General features: G+C 48.0%; 1 protein-coding gene across 1 annotated transcript; it reads right to left on the bottom strand.

Moving 5' to 3' along the window:
- Window positions 1-6,488: 6,488 nt before the first annotated feature.
- FABP6 (fatty acid binding protein 6) lies at window positions 6,489-11,119 on the bottom strand. Its single transcript, XM_008147657.3, has 4 exons — window positions 11,053-11,119; window positions 9,513-9,688; window positions 8,069-8,158; window positions 6,489-6,560 (listed from the first exon to the last, which is right to left on the bottom strand). Exons 1-4 carry the CDS (start codon window positions 11,117-11,119, stop codon window positions 6,507-6,509), a joined length of 387 nt encoding a protein of 128 aa, XP_008145879.1. The 3' UTR covers window positions 6,489-6,506.
- Between the last annotated feature and the right edge of the window lie 3,281 nt (window positions 11,120-14,400).

The following is a 14,400-nucleotide window of genomic DNA, read 5'->3' as shown; positions in this document are numbered from 1 at the left end:
TTCATGGCTGTAAAAGCTTCTGAAATGATCTTGTTAAAAATGTTTACTTGGTTGATGGTTGTGTCCTAAGCTATCTACCCCCAATAGAATATATAGAGTATCACTGCCTGTTGATGTCAGCACTAATTATAGCAGCTGGCGATTTTTTTTTAATTTAAATTCTTTATTGTTTAAAGTATTACATGGGTCTCCTTTTCTCCCCATTGACCTCTCCCCAGCTGCTCCCAACCCCACAGCACATGCCCTTACCCTGTCACACACCCCCCCGCCTTCCCTCATAAGTTGGGCAGCTGGCATTATTGAGCATTTATTGTGCTAGGGACTTTGCTGGCTTTTTCTGTAATCATCCCAGTTACCCTACAAGGCAGGAACTTTATTAGCTGTATTTTACAGGTCAGAAAGTGGGGCAAGGAGAGGTTCTTTGCCTAAGGACAGCAGTGGTGAGGGAAGGAGCCATAATTCAAGCCCAGGCAGTCTGGAGCTGCCCCGTGGTGCCTCAAGGGTTTTGAATGAGTGAAAGACTCCGTAGCAGTCCCACTCGCCGGGTGGGAAGACATGACAGAATAATGGATATGGGTTCATAAAAGAGAAGGGTTGCCTGGCGTTCATGCTCCTGGTTTACAGAGTGGCAGGCATTCTCTCAGAGCGTGCTCACCAGCAGACGGAAATGCAGAAACATCGGTTCTTGCACATCTGCCACAGGCTGTGATCCCTGCTCCATGGGTCTGCCCCCAATGGGCTCTGATCTGGGAAGGGTTCCCCGTCTATGAAGGTAGAGATCTGGGACCGGCTTGGGGAATCCCTGGCACCGAGTACCTGGAAAGGAAGTTTACCAGCTCCCATCACCTCATTCTCTGTTCTGCAGGGAAGACCTCGTGACTTGGATTTCAGCAGAAAGGCCATAGCATTTGACAGGAGTCTCAAGTCCCAGTGCCCACCAGGACCAGGCAGGCAACGTAGTGAATCACAGTGGTGGGGAGTGTTGAAGCCAGTGTCCCTGTAGAGCAGGGGTGGGGAACGCCCAGCCCTCAGGCCGTATAAATCATTGGGTCTGGCCCTGCCAAGGCATTAGGAGTGAATTAATTAAATGTTTGACCAACTATAGCAGGCTAACTTTTAAGTTGATAATTTTGTATGGCCCACGAATTATGTTATAAATATCCAAATGGCCCTTGGCAGAAAAGAGGTTCCCCTACCCCTAATCTAGAGGATGTGGCTTCTACTTAGCTGTGGCCAACAATACCTTTCAGGGGTGTAAGCTTTGTGTTGCCCAAGCCCCAGATTTCCAGAAAAACTGGAAGTCTGCACTTTCTAGGAAATCTAAATTTTTAATTTAGTTTAAAACTTAAATTTAAAAAACATTTTAATGCAATAGAAGACCAATATAATACATTGTAGGTTCGAGTGGTTCTTGGCTGGAAGCTTGCACCATCTATTACCATATCGACAAGAACGTTGGGCCCGAGAAGTGGAAGGTCTGAGTTTGCTCTTAGCTAGTTGACCTTGAGAAATAACCACCTCTCCACTCTGAACCTCTGTCTCATTTGTCAGTCAGGAAGGTTATCAGCCTTCACTTCAGGTTTATGGTAAGGACGCATGGAATATATGGTATCGTTATTCAACAGTGAGTTCTATGAGACATATTGTGAATAAATGGGCTCCTCCTTTTGGGGGCTCAGGTGAGCCTCTGAGCTTCATCTCCTTCCAACCCAGCTCTAGCTTTGAAGGAAGATGAACTCAAGTGGTCAGCCATCTGCTGGGCGAGCTCTGCCCAAGTGCTTCAAGCCCCTGACCTTGCCAGAGACACAACAGGCAGGATATATGGGGAGTCAGGCCTTTTGCTACTCCATAGCTGTGTGGATGGGGGCAGGTCATTTCCCTTTTCTAGGTCTCAGTTTTTCCATCTGCAAAATGGAAGGGTTGAAACTAGAACAGTCGCAAGTTCATGCCTGGCTGAGGAGCAATTCAAAATGATAGCTCCCTGTCCTTTGTACCTTAAAGAGCTTGATTCAGCAGGTCTAGGGTAGGGCGTGGGCTATCCTTTTAACACTTGCACAGCCAGGTTTGCTCTAAAAGCTCTGACCCTGTGTGTACCCATCCTCACATAGAACCAACCAAGGAGGGCCCTTACCAATAATACCTGTTTACTGAGCACTTACTATGTTCCAGTCCCTGTACATGACACTTTCCTCGTGCTCTCTTATTCCCCCTACTCTCATTTTGCCCTCACAACACCAGGAACTAGAGTTAACACCATTTTCCAGATGAGGATACTGAGGTTCAGGAAGGCTCAAGGTCTCACCAAGGGCAAGTGGTGGGAGTGGATTTCATACTTAGATATGCCTGACAGGCGAGCCACATGGCCTCCAATGCCTTGTTACCCCCAAAATAGCACATACACACCAGCACCAAGGCCCAATCACCTAGGATTTCACAGCTTGATCCCTTTATGGACCTCCACCCCCCCCCAAAAAATACACTTGCATCTTGGTGTCCATAGGCAGCAGGTGGGTGGTGGAGTGCCACCTAGTGGTGATGTATAAAAATGCTTGGGGCAGTTCCCTGTTCGCTAGATGATCTTGTCAGGAGGAATGTGGTTGCCCTGGCAGAGTGGAAGAGATGGCTCCCAAGGTCAGGGTGAAGGTCATAAAGAGCCTGGGTAAAGTGTACCTGAACTGAGTGGAGAGTCACTACAAAATCTTGAACAGCACAGCAAAATGATGAAGGTCCTCTAACTTTGGAAGCCACTAGTGTGGATTTTTACCCTTTATCCTTGCAAATCATCTGTTATCCAAGGGAAGGTCGGATTAGTTCACTTGACACATGGACAAGATGGGACTTTGAGCAACCCAGTGGCTTGCCCATGTGCCTCACAAGTAATGGGAGAGGCATTCCTAAACCCTTCATCACACCAGCTTGAGAATGATGGTGGTGATAACGGAGATGATGGTGGTTGTGGTGGCAGCAGCTACTATTTAGTGAGTTTGTAGCATGACCACTTTATTAGGTAAGTACAGTTATTATCCCCATTTACAGGCGAGGAAATTGAGGCTCTAAGAAATGGGTGAACTTACCCAAAGGTGACACAGCTTCTGGGTGCCAGAAGAGGGATTCGAACCCTAGCAATGTGACGCCAGCTTCGGAGATCTTAACCACCATCCCTTCTACTGGCTCTCTGCCAAGATGTGAGCAAAATGGACACTTTACTCACTTCACTCCATTTATCCTCGTGAGCTGGACTCAGAAACTAGCCTTCATCAGCCAGCGATGTCCAACTGCACATTACTCGCAGAGACTCACTCTTCGCTGTGTGACCTCAGATGAATTTCTTTCCCTCTCTGAGCCTCGGTTGCCATATCTGTGAAACAGAGTGTAAACTAGGTGAGCTCTGAGGTCCTGCTCGTCCATGAGTGTGTGAATCTATAACAACACTGACTGAAGAATTTCTTCCCTGCCAATAATTTGAATTTGTTCTTGAATCAGTTTCCAAGGTAAAAATAATCTCTCTCTCTCAATTGTTAGCTCAATGGTGGTTAACTCGCTGTTTTTACATAGAGACTTATTATCCAAGGTCATTATGAGTAATTATTCAGTCTGGAGGGGAAATGTCCGCACTGCTAGTTTAATTTAATGCTTACCTAGTTCAAGTTAATTAACAATAAGTCTTGGCAAAATGATGGAATTCATGGGGTCCTGGCGTGGTGGGTGGGTGGGTGGGGGAGGCTGAGTGCTGTTCTTGGAAAGATAAACAAGCTTCAGGGCAGAATGAGGGAGGAGGCAAGGGGTGAACTGTCAGTGGGGTAGGCCGTGCCCTCTGTCCAGGCCGAGGTTGGCCCCCGAGATTACAGGCTGTAGACTACACGGGCTGCAAGGATGTTAGGCCAAGTAGCACTTACTAAGCACCTGATGTGTGCACAGACCCTTATTTCTTATGCCCCATGTGTAAGACTTGTATATTCAAGGTAATTTAGATAACTCACCCTTTTTTTTTAACTTAGGTTTTTTAAAAATATATTTTTTTATTGTTTTTTAGAGAGGAAGGGAAAGGGAGGGATAGATAGAAATATCAATGATAAGAGAGAATCATCAATCGGCTGCCTCCTGCACGCTCCCCACCACCACCGGGCTGGGGATCGAGCCCACAAACCCCGTATGTGCCCTGACCCGGAATCCAACCATGACCTCCTGGTTCATAGGTCGGTGCTCAACCACTGAGCCACGCCAGTTGGGCGATAATTCAACTCTTACAGAGTAGTTATTTAGTAAAAAGTTATTTAGTAAAATAGGTCCTTATCCGCAGTTTCCCTTTCCACAGTTTTGGTTACCCCATGGTCCACCACCTCCAAAAATAGTCAATGAAAAATTCCAGAAATAAACAATTCTTGTTTTAAATTGCGGGCCACCCCGAGTAGCTTGATGAGATCTCGCGAGGCCCACTGGCTCCCGCCAGGACGTGAATCATCCCTTCTTCCCGCGTGACGTCGCTGCACGCGGCCGCCGGGAGCCATCCTGGTCACCCGCTCTTCTGTCTGGGCAGCGCAGTGCTTCTGTTCAGGGACTCTTCGTTTTACTTCGTAATGGCCCCGAAGCTCAGGAAGAGTGCTGCTGGCAGGTTGGACACGACCCAGAAGTTACGTGTCGTCAGGAGGTCAGTCGCAGCCCAACGCTGCGCCCCAGCCTACGTCACTCACCGCATCGCGTCATGGCAGCGCGTCATGTCATGCTGCATCGTCACGGGAAGGGTGAGTCCAGTCCACAACGAGAAATTTTTAGAGGGAGAGACACCACATTCACGTAACTTTTATTACAGTATATTGTTAGAATGGTTCTATTTATTATTAATTTCTTACTGTGCCTAGTTTATAAGTTAAACGTTTTAAAGAGCAATTTTATTTTATTATGTTTTTTTTTTAATCCTCACCCAAGGATATTTTTCCATTGATTTTTAGGGAAAGTGGAAGAGAGAGGGAAAGACAGAGAGAAACATCGATGTGTGAGAAACACATGGATTGGTTGCCTCCTGCAGGAGCCCTGACCAGGGCCCAGGCTGGGGAGGAGCCTGCGACCGAGGTGCCTGCCCTTGACCGGAATCGAACCCGGGACCCTGGTCTGCAGGCCGATGCTCTATCCACTTTAATTTATTTAGGGCATAAATTAAACTTTATGTATAGGAATAAAGCAGAACATCTGGATTCGGTACTCGACAGTCTCAGGCATCCACTTCAGGGGGTCTTGGAATAAGGTGGGGGACTGTAATTCTTCCCTCTTCAGTGGTCTTGCAATATTATTCATTGGGCAATTCCCGCTTGATGCTACTGTAACTTTACATCTCTCTCACCCTGTTCACAAATGGGGGTCTCAGCTCAGGGCTGTGAGCAGACAAGAGAACCAAGCTTGTCGCCAACACCGCTCCGTTTCAATGTTTTTAAATAGTTTTCTTTATGGCAGATGACATGGGCTTTTCATGTGTAGAAGTGACATACGGTTTTCATTGTAGTAAAAATAAGTGAATTGTCGTGCAGAAAAATGCGGGGTTAAAAAGAGATCAAGGCGGTACCCAGCTGTGGCGACACTCCCAGAAGGTGGGAGAGGAGACAAGGCCCTTCCATGCCCTGGGTTAGGGATTGTCTTGCGCGAGGCCAGCAGGCCTCCCTTTCCCACTCCCAAGGCCTGGCAGACGCAGTCACCAGGCAGGGACATCTGCTCAGTCCAAATGCTGCCTCGGAACCCTCCCTGACTCAGGGCTTCAGACACCCACCAGGGGGTCGGAGTGACCCTCTGACCACCTTCCCCCGTCCACCACAGCCTCTCAGTTTCTCCCAGGCACTGCTGCCCAAGCTACTAGTCCAAACCATGACACTCCAGTCCTTTCCTGTCATTCTCATTGCCCCTTTGCCAACTCATGGGCTGTCATTTTTCCTCAGTCCCTCACCGGTTCTCCTGGCCCCCCTTTGTAACAGTAGGTAAACTGAGGCCCGAAGGAATGACTCCACAGGAAGTTAGTGGCAGAGCCAGGGATGTGCTGTGCAGCCTTGTAGCCGAGCAGCAGGGGCCTTTCCTGGAAATGTCATTCCTCCCCCGCCCCCCCCACACACACCCCAATTCTGATATGTGGCCCATCTCAGAGTCAGTGTGTCACCTCTCCCAGGTGGCATTTGTCTCCTTAGAGGATTATCTCCACCCACACAGTGGTGGGTGGCAGAGTGGGGTGTGGGGTCCACAGAAGGGTGCTTCTTGAGCACCTCCTTTGGCCTCTTGCAGGGGCTCAGGAGTATCCAGTCCACACACAAGGCTCCCTCTGCCATGACACAGATCCCACAGGGATCTCAGGGCCAAGGTCTGGCCTGTGTACCCATCCTCAAGGGTTTCCCACCCTCACCCAGCCAGAAACTACCCCCCAGGACTCCAGAAAACAAAGACACAGAGGATCTGGAGTGAGCAGAATGTCCACTCTTGGACCAGCTTTATTGGAGGCTCTGGAGCCCCTCGGAGCCCCGCCTGCTTGCTCAGGCCAGCCTCTTGCTCACACGCTCATAGGTCACGCCTCCGATGGTGGAGATCTGAAAGAAAAAGCGGAACCAAGGGCATCAATGCAGGGATCCCAGGGTGACCGTGGGCACAGCTGACAGAAGACCAGCCCCCCGTCCCAGCCTGGAGTAGAAATGACTCATTTGCACCATTCTCTGGGCCTGTTTTTCAAGCTGTTAACAGGAATCACTGCGCAGACTCAACGTAGCAAAAGTACTAAGCAGATGGCTCTTTGCAGGTAACTTTCCACCTGTTTGTTCATTTCAGTTCACCAGGCCAGTCACTTCCCTTACATTACCCCACTGAGACCTCCCAGCAGCTCTGCAAGGTTGCCCCCATTGTACAGATGAGAAAACTGAAGTTTAGAGAAGTCGAGTCACCCCTCTAAGGTCAAGAGGCCACCCTCAACCTCTGCACCATTTGGTGTTTGTGGGGCACCCGTGCCCGGTGATGGGCAGGTGTGACCCCTGCCCTCAGGAAGCATAAGGTTTTGTGAAAGAGGCAGGAAAGAGGATACTGTTTAGTGAAGGCCCCCAGTGCAGTGCCAGGGCTCAAGGCCCCGGAGACATGCTGTCATACGATGTGCATGTCGGCAGTTGTTACAGGAAAGCATCAAGCTTTCCTCTTAACTTCACCTCTATTTCTTTCCCTTGGGGAACATGGTGGAGCCCTGGGTTTGGGGGGTAGGGGCTAGAAATGGAAGTGAGATGAAGGGCATCCCAGGACAGCATTTCAACCTGTGTTTACAGAGCACCGAGTATGGGAGGGGTCAGTCCACAGGTGTGTGAGTGTTGGCCCTGCCAGGATTTTAAAAAACATTTCATTGTCGCCGAAACCGGTTTGGCTCAGTGGATAGAGCGTCGGCCTGCGGACTCAAGGGTCCCAGGTTCGATTCCGGTCAAGGGCATGTACCTTGGTTGCGGGCACATCCCCAGTAGGGGGTGTGCAAGAGGCAGCCTGATCGATGTTTCTCTCTCATCGATGTTTCTAACTCTCTATCCCTCTCTCTTCCTCTCTGTAAAAAATCAATAAAATATATTTTAAAAAAAAACAAAAAAAACATTTCATTGTCAACATTTAATCTGGATATTTCACAAAGAAGTGCACATTTCCAGCCTCTCTCGAAAAATCAGAAGATCTAGCTGGAGCAGAGTGTTGGTCCTGGCAGGGTTCTCCTGGACTTCCCCTTCATTGACACTAGAGGGAGGTCCCATGGGCTTCCAGACTTGGGCCTCTGAGGTCGCTGAGTGTGAGCACCCGAGTCACAAATCCCAGCTTCATCATAAAAGCTATGTGCCCTCATAAAAGCTATGTGCCCTCCAGCTAATCACTTAGCCTTCCCAGGCCTCAGTCTCCTCACCTGTAAAATGGGGATAAAAATCCCTACCTTCCAGGGTTATTGTGAAGATCAAATGAGAGCACAAGGCCTGGCACACAGGAAGTTCTTACAAAGCCAGCTGCTCAGAGGCCCGCCTCTCAGGGGCCATGGCCCGGGGCAGAAAAACACTCCAGTCCTCCCGGGATCCAGCAGGACACTCACCTCCACCAGCTTGCCACCCACGATCTCCGAGGTCTGGTGATAGTTGGGGAAATCCACCACCACCTTCCCGCCCTCCATCTGCACAGTGGCCTGGAAAGGAAGCATAACACTGAGTGTGAATGGGCAGAGGCCCGCAAATGCAGGCCAGACCCTCAGGGGTGAAGGTCCTCTCTGGGGATTCATTTACCTTACATAAACCAAAGATACAGGTCACATGCACAACTCACTCAGCCTTGCTGTGCCTCAGTTGTGCATCACTAAAATGAGCTAGTAACTATATCTACTTCATAGCGTTACTGTGAGGAGTAAGTGATTTAATATGGCACATGTAAAGTGTGTACTGGCCCAGCAGTGCCAGGCACTGTTAGTTGTGATCATCATTCTGAGGATGGTGTGGTCCAAGGGTGTTGCTTGCCGATTGTGACCGTAAACGACCTAAAGATCCAACCTAGCTTACCCACTGGGAAATAACCTAGATATCTAGTCATGAGCGAGTGTTAAATAAATGACAGCATTTCCATACCATAGGATACCGTGCAGCCATTAGAAAGAATGAGGCAGCCGAAACCGGTTTGGCTCAGTGGATAGAGCGTCGGCCTGCGGACTCAAGGGTCCTGGGTTCGATTCCGGTCAAGGGCATGTACCTTGGTTGCGGGCACATCCCCAGTGGGGGGTGTGCAGGAGGCAGCTGATCGATGTTTCTCTCTCGTCGATGTTTCTAACTCTCTATCCCTCTCTCTTCCTCTCTGTAAAAAATCAATAAAATATATATATATATTTAAAAAAAAAAAAAAAAGAAGAAGAAAGAATGAGGCAAATCGATATGTACTACTGACACAGAAAGATACCATGAGAGATTGTTAAATTTTTAAAAAAGCCAAGTGGCAGAATATGAATATGATGACTACTTATTGTTCACAGGGCAGCTTGAAGAGCAAAGTACTCATGGGCGTGGTTGAGGGTGGGGGGCCGGTCTGGAGGGGACCCAGAATGGGCCGAAGACCTGAGGGACTAGTCTGGGCAGGATGGGAACAGCCAGCCAGCCACCTTTCACTTCTTTGCTACCTAAGAGTGCAGTTTCAGGCCCAGGTGAGTCTGATTCTAGGTTCTACTTCAGCTCTAGGCTGCCCGGAGGCAGCGTAAAACGTAGTTATGCTTTCTGGAGCCAGACTGCCTGCGTGTGAAGGCCTGTCCCTGCTGTGTGATTGGGCAAGCTATTTAATCCCAGGGCTCAGACCAACTTCCCCATCCGTAAACCCGGCTAATAATTGTGGCAACCTCATAGGATTAACTGCATTAACATGGGAAGTATTCAGCAAGTGTCTGGAGGCTAGACTAGAGAAAGTCACCTCAGGTTGGGGAGCAGCCCGATGGGACATATTTGAGACCCAGAAGTTAGCTGGAGGCCTGAGGAAAAAGGGAGGAGTGGCCAGTGGCTTCTCACCTTGAACTTCTTGCCTCCCATGGTCTCCATGTCGCACTCCTTGCCAATGGTGAACTTGTTGGTCATGGAGTGACCCCCAGGGTAGTGCTGGGACCAGGTGAAGTTCTGCCCATCCTGCTGGACCTCCGTGACGATCTTGAAATTACGGCCCTTTTCAATTGCATCGCTGGGGAGCCCTGGCCCAGGGGGACAAGCAGAAGGGCCATGTAAGAGCTGCTTGCAACATGGGGCTTTGGGAAAGAGCCCCCCTCCACTGGGGCAGGCTACCCTGACAGTTAAAAGCACAAATTTCAGTTCTACCATGAGCCATTGCAGCTTGGGCAAGTATCTCTCCAAACCTCAGTGTTTCCATCCACAAAATGGATATAATAAGGCCCATTTTACAGGGCTGGTGCAAGGATTAAAGTGTCTTGTAAACTCCTGCCATATAGTTTATACTCAATAAATAATAGCTGCAATAAAGAAATTAAAAAATAAATAAATAAATAATAGCTGTTCTTCTGATAGTGACATAACATAATTATCACAGAAACTTGCCAAGCTCACAAAGTTCTAGAACGAAGGGGACCTTCAAGATTGTCTTCACCGATTAGGAGATGCGGACCCACAGCGGGAAAGGGGCCTCCCGGCATCTCTGTCGAGGTTCCGGGCAGCACCAGGTCTAGAACTGGGACTGGCTCCCTGCTAATTCCTCACTAGACTGCTGCAGGGGAGGCCAAGTCACTGTGCCTCAGGACCACTCCCAGCAATTGACTCAGAGGGGCTTTGATTTCCCCAAGACCCGAGGGCACATGAGCACTGCTCTGGGGGCCTCTCTGTCACCAGGATGAGGGCACTGGTCCCTGACAATTGCACTGCCTCAGTCTTAGAGCACCAGGATTTCTGCAGGATTGTCAATCCCACTGTCTCATTGGTTCCTCACAACCAGTGCTGCAAATTGAGCAAGTAAGAGGCGTGGGGTCTTTGATCTCTCTGCCCACAGAGCCTAACACAGTAAGAGGCCTTTGTTGAATGATTGAATGAAGAAGGAGCTTATCAAACCTAGTCTATGGTAACTCCTTGGTCACCTCTTACAAGGCATGATGTGGGGACATCATTTCATCATAAGGTCCTGGGTGCTAATATCCTCTGCCAGAGACTTACCGTGACCTTGGGCAAGAGCTATGGTGGCCCTTCAGGAACAGTGAGTTGGCCTTTGCCATACAGTAGGTGTTCAATAAATGTTGGAATGAATAAACCAATCAAGTCTCTACTTCGCCAGTTTCTAGCTGTATAACCTTGGACTAGTGACTCCAATTCTCTGGGCCTCAAGTTTTCAATCAGTAAATTGGAGATACTAATATTCCCTGAGTGTTTTAAAGCCAAAGAGTCTATTTGGTTCTTATTGGCCCAAGAGCCTGGGACAGAGGCTCAACAAATGAAGGAGTAAATGAATGAGTAAGTGAAGTCCTGTCCCACTTTACCCCAGGAATTTGGGTTCCTGGAACAATGCCAGTTGTTACAGACCAGCCCAGGAAGATGTTCTTAGGACCCCACTCACCAAGGCGCTTCATGAACTCGTCATAATTCTTCTCACTCTCGATCTCGTACTTGCCGTTGAAGGCCATGCTGCCGGGAGACCTGGAGGCCTGGGAGCAAGGGGTGAGGAATAAGGTTCGTGATGCTGAAGGGTCTGGTGGCCCAGCTTATAAACCCTCCCAGATGCTGAGGCTCAGCCCCTGAGTCACCCCACTTTTTCCTCCTGCCCCTGAAGAGGAAGTGCTTGATGTTTTATGATGTGGGCAAGGCCTGGAGGAGCAGAGCCCTGAGGTTATTCACCCAGAGAAGTGCTGGCTGCAATCCCATTGCTATTGGAATCCCATTGCTATTGCAGTCCCAGCAGAACCAGGTCCAGCACTGCCACAGGGCCTGGGGTGTCATCCACTCTGCCCAGCCCTCCCTCCATTCACCCAGACCCTGCCCTCCATCCATGCTCATCATCCCTCATTTACTCTTTCACCCTACCATTTATCGACCAAAGTGCACGGAGCGCCCCCTGCATGGGCCAGCACTGCGAAAACACTGAATGAGACATACACCCTTCCCAAGAGAGCTTCCAGTCTAGTCCAGAGACAAAACACACACCTGCAAACAGGATGAGACGCCTCCCGAGAAAAGTGCAGATGTGTGGTCTAGGGTGTGGGGAAGGATCAGCCTGTCCAGGTGGCTGGTGAATCTTTGCGTAGAAGGCATTTGATACAGGTCTTGAAGCATCAATAGGTATGTGTGTGTGTTTTTTCCCAGAGAGGAAGGGAGAGGAAGAGAGAGATAGAAACAGCAATAATGAGAGAGAACCATTGATTGGCTGCCCCCGCACACCCCCTACTGGGGATCAAGCCCGCAACCTGGGCATTTGCCCTTGACCTGAATAGAACCTGGGACCTTTCAGTCTACAGGACGACGCTCCATCCACTGAGCCACACTGGCTAGGGCAGAACAATAGGATTTGGATGTTAGGACAAGCAGTAAGATTGGAGGAAGCTAAGAACATAGGAAAACAACATACCAGGATAAGGGAACAGTGTGAGGAAGGTGAAAAGGGCCAGGCTGAAAGGAAACAATGAGTTTGGCTGTAGCAAAGAGCACTTGAAAAAGAATTGATATAAGCCCAACCAGTGTGGCTCAGTTGATTGAGCATTGTCCCATGTACCAGGAGGTCACTGGTTCCCCATTAGGGCATATGCCAGGGTTTCTGGCTTGATCCCCAGTAGGGGGCATACAGGAAGCAGCCAATCGATGTTTCTTTCTCATCAGTGTTTCTGTCTCTCTCCCTGAAATCAATAAAAACACAGGGGGAATAAAAAGAAAGAATAGATACAAGAAGAGTGCAGAGAACACAAGCAGGGTAAAGCAGCAGCCCATGGACCCAGGGAGCCAACCTGGAGGTGCCAGGGTGTGTGAAGACCCACTGTGTGACAGTCATGGGCAAGGAGCTTAATGAACTTGGCGTTGTTCAAGCTTCACAACTGTGAGGGCTGGGAGTTTAGATCCCTGACTTCTGGTTCCTGTTCTGTCTCTGGCACCAGTTCACACACACGCGGGGACTCCATCATCCCAGTGTAACTCCCACCCTGCCTCTCTCACTCTCTCATGGGACTGACCTCTGAACCCAACAGATTGACAGTGCAAAGCCTGAAGCCTCTCATCCTTCTTATTATTAATTAGGAACATTTTTCAAGTCTGTCTCTTCTTCCAGAGTCAGCTCTCCATGAATCCCCATCATTTCTGTAGAATTCGCCACAGTTGCTAACCCCCAGACCTGGAAATCAGCGATTTCTAAACTGATGAAACCAATTTTGCCACATTTTGCCAGTCTTCAGTCTCCAATCTTGGAATTTCTTACCCCAACTAGGATTCTTAGGACTGTCAGTTGCTCCGAATTATGAAATTTTAATATATATTATATAGCATCAGAAAATCCATGATGATGATGATGATGATGATGATGATGATGATGTGTGTGTGTGTGTTGGGGGTGATTTATGTGTGTTTATGTGTTTTTTTAATTATATTTTTATTGATTTCAGAGAAGAAGGGAGAGGGAGAGATAGAAATATCAATAATGAGAGAGAAACATCATTGATTGGCTGTCTCCTGCACATCCCGCACTGGGAATCGATCCCATAACCTGGGCATACATGCTGACTGGGAATCGAACTGTGACCTCCTGGTTCATAGGTCAGTGCTCAACCACTGAGCCACACCGGCCTGGATTTATATATATATATATATATATTATTTATTATATATATACACACACACACATACATATCATATCTTTCTTAATAGCTCCAGAATACTTTTATTGTATGTATGTTTCATAACTTACATAGCTATTGCTGAATTTGTAGGTTGTTTCCAATCTTTCTATCATAAATAATTCTGAGATAAACATTCTCGTTCACCCCCCTTGTTGTACATGTCAGATTATTTACTAAGATTATTTGCTAAGAATGAATTCCTAGATATGAAGATCCAAGAACAGAGGGGTTTTGTATCTAAAATGTTTATATCTATTACTCTACTGCCTTCCTGAAGTTATTAATTAACAGATTATGTTCCCACCTATAACATACGAGACTTTCCCCTTATCTATAATAATAAAAGCATAATATGCTAATTAGACCAGACAACCGAACAACCTTCCAGACGAAGCTGCGGCGGCGGAGGCCGAGGCAGAGGGATTAGGGGTGATCAGGCAGGCAGGTGAGCAGTTAGGAGCCAACAGTCCCGGAATGGCAGTCAGACATCCCCAGAAGGGTCCCGGATTGCGAGAGGGTGCAGGCCAGGCTGAGGGACTCCCCACCCCACCCCCATGCATGAATTTCGTGCACCGGGCCTCTAGTTTATAATAATGATGGAATAGTAATGACACTAATAGCTAACATTTATCGAGTGTTTAGTATGCATTGGGCACAATGCTGAGTGTTTTATATGCATTATCTCATTTAATCTTCAAAACAACTCTATGAAGTAGGTATCATTGTTGTCCCCATTTTGCCAAGGAGGAAACTGACGTTCGGAGAAGCTAAATAACTTGCCCCAAATCACAGAGCTCCTGTGTACAGTTCATATTTACTACCAAAACAACTTTCAACATCATTTAAGGACATTTCCAAAAATTCTCCATAATCCCGTTACCCTAGCACCATTACTTTATTTTTCCTGTTCTCTTCCTCTTTCATTCTTTTATCTCCTTCTTTCTCATCCTTGCTTTCTTTCTCACTGACTCTAATTATAAAAGATCTATAATAGCCATAATCTCCATGCAAATGCAATATTTCATTCTATTTTGCTTTGCGTAGCATTAGTTTGTAAACACAGTCCCATGTTTCTGAAAAGCTGCCAT

Source organism: Eptesicus fuscus, chromosome 6 (assembly GCF_027574615.1).
Source record: "Eptesicus fuscus isolate TK198812 chromosome 6, DD_ASM_mEF_20220401, whole genome shotgun sequence".
In the NCBI taxonomy this organism is placed as follows: Eukaryota; Metazoa; Chordata; class Mammalia; order Chiroptera; family Vespertilionidae; genus Eptesicus; species Eptesicus fuscus.
This window is presented reverse-complemented; position numbering and strand designations above follow the sequence as displayed.